General features: G+C 37.3%; 2 protein-coding genes across 3 annotated transcripts in view; both read right to left on the bottom strand.

Annotated features, from left to right (window-relative positions):
* The window catches only part of CCDC168 (coiled-coil domain containing 168), a gene marked incomplete at its 5' end in the record, with an annotated part of 37,013 nt that extends 30,751 nt beyond the window's left edge, over positions 1-6,262 (bottom strand). The window contains 3 exon segments of the mRNA XM_079728597.1: positions 5,791-5,824; positions 5,922-5,955; positions 6,077-6,262. Coding sequence (XP_079584723.1) covers positions 5,791-5,824; positions 5,922-5,955; positions 6,077-6,262 — 254 coding nt within the window.
* A 4,476-nt stretch (positions 6,263-10,738) lies between these two features.
* On the bottom strand, positions 10,739-14,047 carry TEX30 (testis expressed 30; the record flags this gene model as incomplete). Of its 2 annotated transcripts, XM_079728598.1 has the most annotated exons (5): positions 10,739-10,912; positions 11,766-11,971; positions 12,482-12,533; positions 13,315-13,545; positions 14,033-14,047. In XM_079728598.1, the coding sequence occupies 5 exons, from the start codon at positions 14,045-14,047 to the stop codon at positions 10,739-10,741; spliced, it is 678 nt and encodes a 225-aa protein (XP_079584724.1). The 2 variants fall into 2 exon arrangements, with proteins under 2 accessions (XP_079584724.1, XP_079584725.1); XM_079728599.1 differs by lacking the exon at positions 11,766-11,971 and having other exon boundaries at positions 10,872-10,912.
* Between the last annotated feature and the right edge of the window lie 347 nt (positions 14,048-14,394).

The raw sequence follows: 14,394 nt of genomic DNA, 5'->3' as shown, positions 1-14,394 counted from the left end.
TGGAGTAGTTTAGGCTAAACTACTGATTGCCTTTTTTCATAGAGAACACAAAATTATTAGGTGAATATTTAAAATATGTTAAATACTTTTTCAACTTCTCTCAACTGTTAAGAGAATTTATTAACATCTAATATACAGGCTGTATACATATCTTTCTTACCAACTGTGATGGTTAATTTTATGTGTCAACTTGACTGGGCTGAGGGATGTCCAGAAAGCCAGTAAAACACTCTTTCTGAGTGTCTGTGAGGATGTTTCCAGAGGAGATAAGCATTTGAATCAGTAGACTGAGTAAAGAAGATATGCCCTCACCAGCTGAGTGGGCATCATCCAATCCATTAAGGGCCTGAATAGAACAAAAAGACGGAGGAAGAGCAAACTCTCCCTCTCTCTTCTTGAGACGGGACATCCATCTTCTCCTGCCCTCAGACATCAGAGCCCCTGGTTCTTGGGCCTTTGGACTCTGAGACTTACACCAGTGCTGCACACCCCCTCCCCGCAGGGCTTTTGCCTTGGACTGAATTATATCACTTGCTTTCTTGGTTCTCCAGCTTTCAGAGGGCACATCATGGGACTTCTCAGCCTCCATAACCATGTGACCCAATTCCTATAAATCTCCTTTTATATCTATCTATCTATCTATTAATATATCTTCCATTGGTTCTATTTCTCTGGAGAACCCTGACTAATACACCTACCCATTATCTTTAGTATCGTGTCACCTTTGGTAACACCGTTTTTCCTTACTACTAGAGCAAAATTGGGAGTTGCAGTAATGATCATGGATGTGGACTCTTTAACATTCATTCTACCCCAAATGATTAGGCTAAATCTAACATGGTAATTAGATTAGGAATGGGCATGAACTAATCCCAGCATAAGACAAAGATTTTTAACAACTTCTGGGAAAAGTTGCCTTGCTCCCAGGAAAGACAGAGAAAAAAATGGCCTCTTACTTCCTCTGGACATTGCTGGTCTGATTTTGAAACTCTTGTGGCCATCTTTCTGTTCACCTTAAGGTAAAACCAACATGAGGAAAGGCAGAGGGAGAGTTACAGGACCTTAATGAAGTTGTTGAGCCACTGTATCAACCAATTTTGAAGCAAATCCTACCTCAGGATTTCCTATTATATGATTATCATAAATTCTCTTCTTGGTATGCCAGTTTGAATCATGGTTTTCTGTTACTTGAGAATTAAAATAGTCTAACTGATACAGGCAGGATGCATAAGCATTCTAGGGAATCCAGGTGACTCTAACAAGTTATAGCAGTGTCCAGACATAATTAGGATAAAATTTCCTCAGGACAGGAGTATTATTCACTTAGGAAAGTGAACAGTGAAAATATGTGACATATACAGAGTTAGTTTTTTGCACATTTCAGGGAAAATATAGAAAAAAGCTGAAATGCAAGACCAATATTTCAACAATTTAATATTATGATTTTAAACATAATAAAACAATGCTAGATGTATGTTGAACCAACCTTGCATTCTTGAGGATAATCCCACTTGGTCAGAGTATATAATCCTTTTAATATGCTGCTGAACTTGGTTTGCTAGTATTTTGTTGAGGGTTCTACATCTATATTCATAAGGGATATTGGTCTGATACCTAACTTGTATACCTTATATAACTATTTGTCTTTCCTGCTCTGGAGAGCTTCCAGACCACATATTCTCCTGGGTATCCTTCTAACTCACTGGTAGCTCTTTGTCAGTCTTCTTTGCTGGTTCCTCCTCTTCTTCCTGCCCTCTTTGAAGCTCCCCAGGGCTCAGCCCCTGCTCCTCTTATCCCCTTACAGTCCCTTTGTAATCTCACCCTCTCTGTGGCTTTTAATACTGCCTATGTGCCAAGAACCCCCAAACTCACTGTCTCTACCAGACATCTCTCCAAGACTACTTACTATCTCTATTGGATGCCCAATCAATCTAAGACTCAACAGTTGCAAAACAAAATTCCTCATCTCCCCATCAAAACCTGCTCCACCCACAGCTTTCATCATCTCAGTTGATGACAACTGCACCTTTCCTACTTGCTCAGGTAAAAATCTTGGAGTCATCTTTGCCTCCTTTCTCTCAGATCCACACATCCCATTGATTCTACTTTTCGAAGTATATCCTAACCACTTCTTACCACCTCCACTGCTACCACCGTGGTTTAAGTTACCTTTATCTCTCACTTGGATTACTTGCAAAAGCCTGCTGTCTGCCTAGACCCTTGACCCAGTATAGTCTACTCTCAACACTGCAGGCAGAATAATCCTTTAAAAATATAAGACAGAACACATCATTCTCCCGCATAAAACTCTACAATGATCCCCTGTTGTCACTCAGAGTAAAAGCCACTGTCTTTAAGATGGCCTGCAGGGTCCAACCATGATCTGGTCACCTATTCTCTAACCTCTCTAATACTCTTCTACCATTTCTGTTTGGTTAACTCCCCATCGCTTCAAGGCTTTAGTCAAATCCCACCACATATATTGCACCTACCTCTCTTCTCCTACTTCTGGCACACTGATTCCTCTTACCCTACACTATCTTTTGTTTTACCATATCACATATAATTATCACCACCTCCCATATAATTTATTTATCATGTTGTCATTTACTATCAGACTCCCCTCTGTCTAAAACATAAGGTGGGAAGCAATGTCTGTTTTTTTCACCGCTGTATCTCAAGGGCCTGCAGCACATTGTAGGCCCTCAGTAATATTTGCTGAGTGGCCATTTTCACCTCTAGCTTTCTGATGGCTAACGCTTGTCCACAGCAAGCTGATCCAGATATACAACCCAACCCGTTCTTCAGGTTCAATGAAGGGGGAAAAATACACATACACAAACCACCCATACATGTGGCTAACTTTAACGAAAAGCTAGAGGCAGATATAGAAGGGAGTTAACTACAGCAATACAAACAACTCCCACTTAACCGTTAGGCATGTCTGTCTATTTTTAAAATGTCCTTTGGCCTCTCCCCACCAGGGAATCTCAACTGGCCTTTTTAAAAAGAACTCCCGGGCTTCCCTGGTGGCGCAGTGGTTGCGAGTCCGCCTGCCGATGCAGGGGACGCGGGTTCGTGCCGCGGTCTGGGAGGATCCCACATGCCGCGGAGCGGCTGGGCCCGTGAACCATGGCCGCTGAGCCTGCGCGTCCGGAGCCTGTGCTCCGCAACGGGAGAGGCCACAGCAGTGAGAAGCCCGCGTACCGCAAAAAAAACAAAAAAAACAAAAAAAAACAAACAAAAAAAAGAACTCCCCATATTTCTAGGAAAAGACTGACAGCTCTATAGCCATGGCAACAAGTAAGTACTAGAAGTGGTTGTAAATCAATTAAATCAATCAATGGCGTAGAGTCATAGCATAATCCTAGAGTCATAGTAACAAACACCAAATCTGCTTTTAAACAATTTTGTCTATCAATGGTAACTCGCTTCAGGAAATACACTTCTGAAACCAACCAGTGACAGCTTTAATCTTTGAAACTCAGGCAATTGATGGCAGACTTTCCCAGGAACACACATATAAGGCTGAGGTCAACCCTGAAACAAACCATTTCCCAAAACTCAATGGATATAAGATCAGCAGTTTGCACTGCTCACTGAGACTCTGCCTGGCCAGCACGGCTCTCCCTGACTCCAGGTACTGAGTGGTGGGCTCATCCTCTGACATCCTTGGTGCCATTCAGTCCTGAGCCTCACATGCTTCCCCCGCTCCTCCCCGCTCTCTGCCCACCCCTCCCCTTTCTCTTCTCTCTCATCTCATAAGCAAGACGAAACCCACTCAGTCTCTGATGCAGTGCAACTTTAACCATTTTTATGCTTGAGTTTCTACCAATATTTAAGCCCTTTTATCTCAAAATAATTTAAGATGCTCTCCCAAATATAATTCTACCCCAAAAAGGAATTCTGGTGCCACGGTAAAATATTTTTGCTTTGTTACACATATCATTTTAACGAATCTTCAAGACAGTCCTAAGAGGTAATCCTTCTAACTGCTATTTTGAAAGTAAGGAAAAGGAGTGAGTTTAAGTCATTTGCCCAAGGCCATGCCATCATTTAGAGGCAGAACTATGACATACACCTAGACCTTTTTAATTTAAAATGTGTTTTTTTCACTACAATGTACTGCCACCATGGAAGCCATATCTTTCCTAACCCTTTTCCCTCAACACCATCCCCCCCAATTTCTTCTTCTCAATTACTTTTCCCTAAAGCCTATTAAAATTATTTAATTGCGACTAAGCAGGAATGGAATAATGGCACAGAGGGATGGGGAAACTCTCAGATTATCTTGATCCTGGTGCTAAAAATCCTTTTCTCCCCACTTCCTCTTGTGGCTTCCTCTCTTGCCTGTCAATCCTCTAGTTACATGAGAATCTTCAATCACAGTGCACACCTAAGCCTTGTACACCTCAAACACCAACTCCTGGTCTGTCCAGTTGACTTCTGGATGATCGTTTATGGTGGATGCACTTCTGAGGTGTCCTGCTTTGCTCTGGCATTCCTGTTCCCAACCAACCCTTACCAGGATTCCACCTCCCCGTACTTCCAGATACTGTTACTGCTTCTCAGGACACCCACTTTATAACTAGAGTTGCTAGTACTCAATATAAAAATAGAGCAACCAGGTTAAATGAAGAAAGCCCCTTTACAACTGACAACTGAAAGAAATTAATTTTCAGATGCATACTCCACACAGCTAGCTACTAGTGATCTAGCTGAAACACAAAACTGTGTCACTCCTACGCTTAACTACCTTCAGTGGCTACTCACTATCAGAATAAACTCCAAGCTTCTTAACAGGGTATAGAAAGTCCCCCATGATCTGACTCCTGCATATTTTTTCACCTTCATCTCCCACTACTCCCTGACTCGTCCTTAGCATTCTAGCAACTCTGAAATCATCATAATTTATTGCACATACCCTGTTCCTTATTTCCTTGCCTCTGCTCATGGCTTATAATTGCCTTTCTTATCCTCCTAACCCACTGTCTTTTTCTGACTAATTTTCACTTATCCTTTAAAATTCAGCTCCAGTATAACCTTCTTCATGAAGCCAGCCCAACACCCCTATGTTGGCTTAGGTACCTCCTAGATGTTCTCATAGTACTCCTATCACTGTGCTACCGTAGTGCAAGCAATCATCTCTATATCTATGTCTCCTCCACAAGAATATAAGCTTCCGGAGAAGAGATACCATCTTATTAATTGTATCCCAGTATAAAACCCAATGTCCATTGTATAGGGATATCTAATGATTGCTGAACAGACTTCGATGAAAACAATTAAGATATTGATAGCAACAAGAGTAGTGATGTCTGTATTTAATCTCTAGCACTCAGGCATCCTTAGGATGTTGATGATATAAACTCATTTCATGTCACTCTTGCAGCACTTAGCTCAGGATCTGCTCGGTTCACAGGAGGTGCTAAATGAATATTTTTCAACTGAATTTTCAGAACTGGTGATTATTACTTCTTCATGTGTATTGGAGAGAGAGGATGGGGTAGGGAAGCAAGCCACTTAACCTCTCTAAGCTTTATTTTCCTCATTTGTAAAAACGGTAATGAGTCTACCTACCTAAAAGGATAATTTCAACAATACATAAAAAGCCATTTGACACAGCTTGGAACAGAGCAACCATTTAAAAAATCAGAGTTCAACTGAATTATGATGTTGAACAGCTGTCATCCTCTATACAAATGGGAAAACCCTTTTCTGTAATTCAGATGTAATTTTGAGTAGAACAAAACCAACCTGTTTCATCTAATTTCAAAATACATCACTTACCTTTCTTCTGAAGATGAATGAATTGACCAGTTACCTAGAGATAAATGGGAATAAAAAATGTCAGAGCACCAAAAGGAGAAGCTCAGGCTGAACAAGTTTTATATTAAAATATTAAATTGTAGGATACTTACCAAATTTCATGCTTTTAAGGCAACTGTCTTCTTTCTGTTTCAAGGGAGACAATAAAATATTAGAGTAATCCAAATGAACTTCCACAATTTTATAAGTTATTCTTATGTGTTACTTTGAAAAATCGGGGAAAAGGAAATCAAGCATTTGTTCTTACCTTGTGGGCATCTGCATTATCCTTTTCTGAAGGAAGTGCAGGCTTCTTCTGAAAGGCTGTACAAATCTTTATGAGTATGATCTCAAAGATAATTCCCAGAAAAATTATAAATAAGATTGCCATCCAGTTATTTTGAGAAATCCAGGACTCTAGAAGGTCCCATGTCAAAAATGCATTATTTTCCATTTTTTAAGAAATAAAATTACTTTGACATTTTTATGTTATATGTGAAATAGACTGATGTCTTCATTCCAAAGTCCTCGATTCTGGATGCCCCCAAACACAGAAAGGTGGTAGGCCCATCTCATAACCACGTGCAATGCTCTGCGAGAAAAAAAATGTCCAGTGGTGCCCAGTGCCTTGTCAAGTGCAGCAGTGATTGCTCTGGGTCTAAGAAAAGTAGGTACATGTCATAATGGGTATTTAACTGAGCTCACATCAACTTGATTTTTTAGTAAAACAGAACACCTCATTTTATATTTCTTTTTGTTAGAGGGGTCTCTCAGCCGTGTTCCTCTTCGACAATCTACTGTGATGCTGAAAACCCAAGTTAGATTTTGGTAGATATTGGAATGGTCTCCTGGTGAATTTCCTCTTCACCCTGTTTCTGTTGATTCCAAGGAGCAGCTACTTGTGATGCTTGCTGATGTCAGAATTAGGGTGGGGCAGAACCAGATCTAAGCACTGCTCGCCTTCCCTCAAAGTCTAGAGAGTAGTTTAGTCACAAGTATACAAAAAAGTCTGGACTATTAATGAAAATATTAATACTACCTTGGATTTAGAGCACTTTCCCTTTGAAGACGTAATGAATTAATTCTTCCTCTGTCTTCACTTATTCAAGGTCGGTTGAGGAAAGAAGTATAATTCTTTACACCAGAGTTAACTGTTCAGGCCTCTTCTGTCACATAACTTTAACTGAGTGCAAGAAAGATTTATTGAGCTCTTACTTCCCTTGAGAATTAGAAATAATGAGATCAATGACGCATCCTAGGAGTTTACACTCTCCCAGTCTACTGGACCATAGCCGACAGGTATTTATGATCTTAATTTAGTTATCTGTGATCATGGGGTTTGTCTTTGCAAAGTATAGCTCTCCGGAATGCATGGTAGGCATTCCTTAGTTCTAGAAGAAACTTCAACAATTCCTCTGGCTTTTCTAGGGTAAGGTCCACCCTCCTCTCTGACTCCCCATCCATATACACGATCAGGGTGATTTTATTTCTGCTGGGGTTTTCTATATTTAATGCAGCTGGCAAAATACTCAATTTCTCTTGCCTTGATGGCAGACATTCTCTAATTCATTTAATGTTAACTATCTTAAAGGGGGTTGAGCGTTTTAACATTAAGGAACTCTCTAGTTCCTTAGATCTTTTAGGGCTTGATGACACTGAATCCCTAATTAGTATACCACGAATAGCTCTTATAAGAACTGAAAAGGAACTTCTGTGTACCACTCCCGCTGATGCTTAAGTCTGCAGAGAGGTAAAGAAGAGTATCCCCATCCCCTCCAGGGCTTTGTCATTTTTGTTATTTAAGTACTTGACAACTAATAAAAGTACAATTACCTATTTTTCAGCATAGACACTCTGTCCTTTGCACTAGAAACTTCTTCTTATGTCAATCTCAAGTGAGCAGCAAAAAAAAGTAAATGCTATGTTTATTTTTAAAAGTCACGAAGACAATAAAAAATAACAGCAGAGAAATCCCATTACTAACAGTAATATAGATACTGAAAGAACACACCCAGAAAAAATCTCTATTTAAGTTTAAAAAAATATATTTACCAATGCCACACTCTTTGAACTATTTGGACATTGTGAACTAGGTTTTTGTTCTTTACATGTAAAGAGGAAGTCCCAGTAATAAGTGTGTAAAATAGCAATATAAAACCAAGGATATTAATATCTTAGTTCAATACAAGGATTTATTGAATAATGAATGACTAAGGCACTGAGCAAGTAACACCAAGTGCTTTATGGATACAAAGATGAGTAAAACCATTCCCTGACCCGAAGCGTATGTAATTAGTTGTATAGAGCAAATATGTCAATAATCTCTGAAAAAGCAGAGTGTGAATAGCAACAGAGAAGATATTATGTGGCTTTGAAGGAGAGATGGTTGGGGTAATTCAAGAAAAGCTGTGAAGTGGGAAAGAGAATTTAAGGGCCTTGAAGGATGAGTATGATTTGGTAACAGACAAAGACTAACAAAGAAAAAAGTTTCAGGAAGAGAAGACAAAGACTTGTTCATAAACTTTGTGTATCCAGGTTAGCTGGAGTACTGTGTACAGGTTCAGAGCATGGGGGAGAGAAAATAAAGTTAAAATGTTGATAAGGCCTATTGTGGAGAGCCTTGAACTAAGGCCTTTAATCTTAATAGTCACCCTTGGAGATCCTCCAACAGTTTTTGAGTTAGAGGTATCAAATGGTTTATTGAACCAAGGAGAAAATAAAATAGGAAAATGAATTAGGCTACTATAATTCATTTTACAGTATGGGGATAGAATCAGACTTTGATACTGAAAACACAGGATTTGGCAACTAAAAGGAAGCAAATGGATTCAGAAGTGGTGTAGAAAAGCTAATGGTGAAGGAGAAAGTATTTAAAGATAATCCCAAAGCTGGTTTGTCAAGGACTAGCTTCCTCAACCTAGGCATTACTGGCATTTTGGACCGGCTGCATCTTCGTAATGGCTGGTTGTCCTGTACACTGCAGGTATTAGCATATGACTTTCTCCTACCTATGAGAGGCCAGTAGCAGCCCCACCCCAGCCGTGACAACCAAAAATGTCTCCAGACCTTGTCAAATGTCTGCTAGAGAACAAAATCACTCCCAGTTGAGAACTACTGATTTAGGTGAATGGTTGTGCCATTAATCAGGGCCTACCAGAGCCGGCGCCAGGATAGCTCTTTGACCATAATCTCAAACTTGAAGGAGCTGCACCCTTTCCCTGCAAGATGTGTCAATTCTGTGCAGAAGAGCAGATGGGACCTTTTCACATATTTTTATTTTGGCCTTACACGTATCATTCATATCGTTCTCTCGCAGTTGTATGTTCCCCATCCATGCCTAGGTAGACAGTTCTCAAATGACAAGTTACTTCATCAATCAAGAACAGTAGTTTCTCATAGATAACGCAGGGTAAAATCAACTTTAAATGACCTTCTACGACATCCCTATATTTATAGTAGTATCTTTGGTCATCCATATTATGCCTATAGTTTAATTTGAAAACTTGAATATTATAATTACATGGCAGGTTAGTAACCTTTTAAATCGATTTCTTCATTGTACTTTTATATTATAGTCTGCTTTATAGTACGTTTTCCTTTGTATCTTCCTTTTTAGTTTCACTTCTGGTTTACAGTATTAATATTTTCCAATTGATTTACACTTTAAATAGACCATTATTATATTTGTCAGCTCTGGTTAAATATTTTTTATAATATTTTGATCACTCTTGTTTTAAAAGTTAAGAATTATATACTATTTAAGTTAGGGCCTTGTTCAAGAAATTCAGTCAAAAAGTGAATAACTATTGTACACTGAGTGACATGGAAATTTCGATTTTGTAGTTGTACGTGATTTCATTCTATAATACACACAATTTAGATACCGTTATCTAGGTTTTCGTTCTTTATGCACTATTTAGAAAAATTAACAAGTAATTAAAATCCATTAACTTCACCAGGGCAGGAGGAGTGAGGGATCTCAAAAATCTGCAAGCTTCCCAGGCCACCCTGGCTGTCTGAAGGGCCTAACTTTAGGGCAGTAGAGAAGCCAGGGAAGGGCGTTAATTTCCTACTATAGAAAACCACTGCTCACTACAAACTTCAGCCTCATCACATTTTCATGTTCTTTATAGGAAATATAGAACCTATGTTTTTAATATATAACTCAATACCATTCAAGTCTAGTCCAAGTGATACCCGCACTTCTCAAGGCAAAATTAAGTGCCTTAACTCTGCCTAGATACAGCACAGAGGTTAGTCCCACTATTTACTCCTTATTTCATTCTTCCCTTAATCAGAGAGCTTTAGACATCAAGTTCCCCCACCACACCAAACTCCAAGTGTTTACTCATCACTGCAAACCTAATGAGGCTTTGCCTATAACAGACCTTCAGTAAACATTTAATGAATGAAAGTTGTTACTTTATTCTAAAAACAATGTTCAGAGTCCCCATATTTGAAAATGTATCTTCATCTATCCCTTGAGATTTATTAAAAGATTAGGTTAATAGATGTATACATTCTATAAAACTGACTAAATTTACTAAAGTTGGTTTCCTTTCATAAAGATGACACTGCTCTGCAAAATTAAGAGTACGTTCTCAGTTGCGCAGCAATAAGACAAAAGTTCTGTTGTAACAAAATTCAATGTTTAATTTTTCAAAACTTAACTATATTAAAGAAAATAAATTATATTTAGACCACCTTCAATATTTGTACATCAACTTTATACAACTATAACAGTGCTTTCAAAAGACACTTTGTAAAGGGCATTAATTTCACAATTAAAATGTGTTTAAAAAATGGGGGAACATTAATAAAGAACATTAAATTAGTCTGAAATATATCTCATAATGCTGAGAGGTATGTTGTTCTTTAACAAATTAACTGTATTTGTATTCAAAATAACATAGCTTGTAACTACAGACAATTATTTCTTGTCCATTTCAGTGATTTCCTGGATCCAAAACAAAATCTGTGTATTTATTTCTTTGAAAACATCATTTGTTGACCGTCCTTTCACTGCCATGCAATGACTTGCTTTCTCAATCCAGTGGATTTTATTAGGAGCTTGCATTTTCTGTGCCACTTTCTCCAACAAGTTCTAAAGGGAAAAAAGAAGATGATACTAGACTAATGTTCTACTGGTGTTCAGTAAAGATTTCCTCTCTCCCACCGCACCTATACTGGCATCCATTCACTAAATATTAAAACCTAGTCTACAGCTAACTTTTGAGGCAATGGAACGTGCAAGAAGTGGCAGTCCATGTTTTTCAGATACAGCAACACAACAGAACAGATTCAGCATTCATTACTGATGCTAAAAAATCATTAAGTAAACTAGAGCCAAAAAAATTCTCTTAAAAAATGTTTTCCCCAAGGAAATTATTTATATGCTCTGGGAAATACACTAAAACTTAGTAATATGTACAAGTTACTTTTTTTTTCAAGAGTCAATTTTATAACAAATTGAAGAGATCTGCTTAAATGTTGAAATGATAAACCAAACGTACAGTCTAGTAATCCGAAATTCACAAGATTCAGATATTAATCCTTCATTTTCTCCGTGAGAGTTAATCCATTTACCAACACTCTTTACAGGGGGATGAATATTGTCAGTATGCTTATATTTTTAGGTTCTCCAAAGCAACAGGGTTAACTAAGGAAAAAAACTGCATTAGTAAAATCAGCATCTTTTAAAAAATTATTTATTTATTTATTTATTTATTTATTTATTTATTTTTGGCCACAGCACGTGGGATCTTAGTTCCCCAACCAGGGATCAAACCCGCACCCCCTGCATTGGAAGCGCAGAGTCTTAACCACTGGACCACCGGGGAAGTCCCTAAAATCAGCATCTTTTTAAAGAGACTGAATGTTGCAGGTAATACCTTGTTCCCAAGATGTTTCTTTCATTCTTTCTCTCTCATTCACACAAATATCAAGTTATAATTCACCTTTTCACACATTTCATCTGCTGAGCCTGACACAAACAGTACAGGATCTTTTATACGAAAGAGATCTTCATCTCTAAGTTTATGCTGCTGCTTTGGACGGTGCAGTGGATAGGAAATACAAATGAGACCTCGAACAAAACCATCAGCATCATCTGGCTCAATATGACACATTACAGAAGCAGCTGCTCTTGAGCCCATTGAACGACCTAAAACCAATTAAAATTAAGTTCAGTTTGAAATATAAACATTCACATAAAGTAGTGGTGATGATAATGTGGCAAATCAGATTTCATTCACTGTTCATCCATCATATTGCTGATAACTACAACAGGTGCCAATTAAAAAGCTGCAGTACCCATAGACTTGTGAAGAGCTAAAAACTGATCTTAAGTCAAATCTTAAAAAAAAAAAAAAAAGAATTATTTTCTAAAAGAATACTTGAATGGTGAAGACAATCCTTGTGAAGGAATCATTTGAGAGGGGGTGATTCAGGGATATAAATAAAAGGAGACCTCTTCAGGTTATAACACATATATATGAGGTTTAAATTAGATTTAAATATTAAAGTATCTTGGTGTAACACCAGGAAGTGACTTACCAAAACAAAACAAAAAATCCTTAAGTCTCTTCCTGTCATTAATTTTAATTCTCGATTACCTATTCCTATATTAATGAGTAGATTTTAGAAAAAGTATTCACAAGTATTGAAAACTTACCTCCAAGGAAAACACCTGCAAGTTTGTATTCTCCTGAGGTCTTTAGGTAATTCTAGAAAAATAATCGACCAAAAAATTATCAATTCTTCTCCCATGAAATATTCCACTGGAAAACCAACATATATTTTCTCATCATTACTGAAATGTATGAAAATTTTTGCAAAAACAATCAAGAAATTTCACGGGATTCTTCTTGGAAGAGGTAATCAATTCTTTGCTCTGTGATCATGCCTTCACTGTCAAATCATAAACTGGGTAATACAGGCAAATAAGTGAAAAAAAAACACTGTGTAAAACAAATTCAAGTACTAAAATATTTTTAAAGAACAAATCGTGGAGGGGAAAAAAAGCCAGTAAAAGCTTCCAACTAATACAAAATGTGGTAATACTAACATCTAATTTAAAGCTCTGAAAAACTCAGTAAGCTTTAAGTAATCTGGATTAAAAGAAATTTCAGATTTGTTTTATCCAGGGGTTTTATACTTTCTAATACAGAAATCATATATTATTTGTACATTCATAGTATACAAGGCAAAATACCTAGAACTATATATCCTAAATTTCAATATGGAAATTACATCATAAGTAGATTCTTTGGCAATATCAGGGAGAAACATTTATGATGTAAGCACTCATCCCCATGGAAACTAACTGATGGCAAAAAAGAGAAATCTGACCATTACACAGTCTTCATACACTGCTGAGTTTCTAAGAATACTCATTAAAGGATTTTTAAATTAAACCAAATGACTGCTAATAAAATTTGTCTTAAATTTATTATGAATTTTAAAAACAGAATTCTGTTATAAGTAAATATAAAGAAATTTTCTTACCAAAACTGATTTATATGCCTTAATTCTATGTACAATATTAAGGCCTTTACAGGTAAATCTCAGGCTAAAAAAACCATGAGATGCAAGATGGGATGCCAGTGACATCAAATGAGGAAGATTCATATCTCCTGATGCTCCATGTGTAAGAATTATTCCATATGTTAAGCTCTTGTTAGGTACCAAACAAACAGCATCTAGTAATTTATTTCCAAAAGGTATTTTTAATTTAACCTGGAATTCAAGAGAATAAATGGATCAAAAATTACTTCCTTGCCTATTCAGACAAATGAATAACTATATATGTTTGTTCTGCAAGACCCATGATTCAAGTCACAGCCTCCAAATGAAAAGCAATGATATTAATAATAACTAATATTTAAGAAATACTTATTGTGTCAGGTACTATTATAACTGCTTTATATGTATTAAATCATTTAACATTCCTAAGAATTCCGAGGCAAGTACTGTTACTATCTCCATTTTATAGCTGAGAAAACTGAGGCACAGTAGCTTACATAATGTGCCCAAGGTTATATATCCAATTAGCTAGGATCCAGACTCAGGCAGTCTGCTCCAAAGTCCTCATTCTTAACCACTAATGCTATGATGTCTCTCACAGTACAAGATGAAAATAAGAAAATTACTCTGGAGCCATATGACTACAAAAAAAAAAAAAAAGGAACCTTGAAGATGCAGAATGTATGAAAATATGTATTACCTCTGTATGACTCATTTTCACTGTTGAATAACAAACTTAAAGTGCATTACATCTGAGAAGCAAAGGACATCTCCCTGAAAAGAAGATTCTGTTGTGAAAGGTGGGTTGGCAGACACAAGAACTATGAATGAACACACTCAGTAGCTAAAGTAAACATTTAGAACTACTTCTCTAAGAACTGATGTCTTTACAAGCACATTATTTATTTTCATTCCTATGGTCACTCAGAGTTGGTTATAGGACCAGGTGTGGGGCTGGCAGATGTTATTTAAGATAAAGCCAATGTGATATCTTCACATGGATGCCTTAAGAAGATTCATATCAAAGTAGGATGCTGTATCTTGGTAATGCTGTAAAAAAAT

Source organism: Hyperoodon ampullatus (genome assembly GCF_949752795.1).
Source record: "Hyperoodon ampullatus genome assembly, contig: scaffold_631, whole genome shotgun sequence".
Classification (NCBI taxonomy): domain Eukaryota; kingdom Metazoa; phylum Chordata; class Mammalia; order Artiodactyla; family Ziphiidae; genus Hyperoodon; species Hyperoodon ampullatus.
This window is presented reverse-complemented; position numbering and strand designations above follow the sequence as displayed.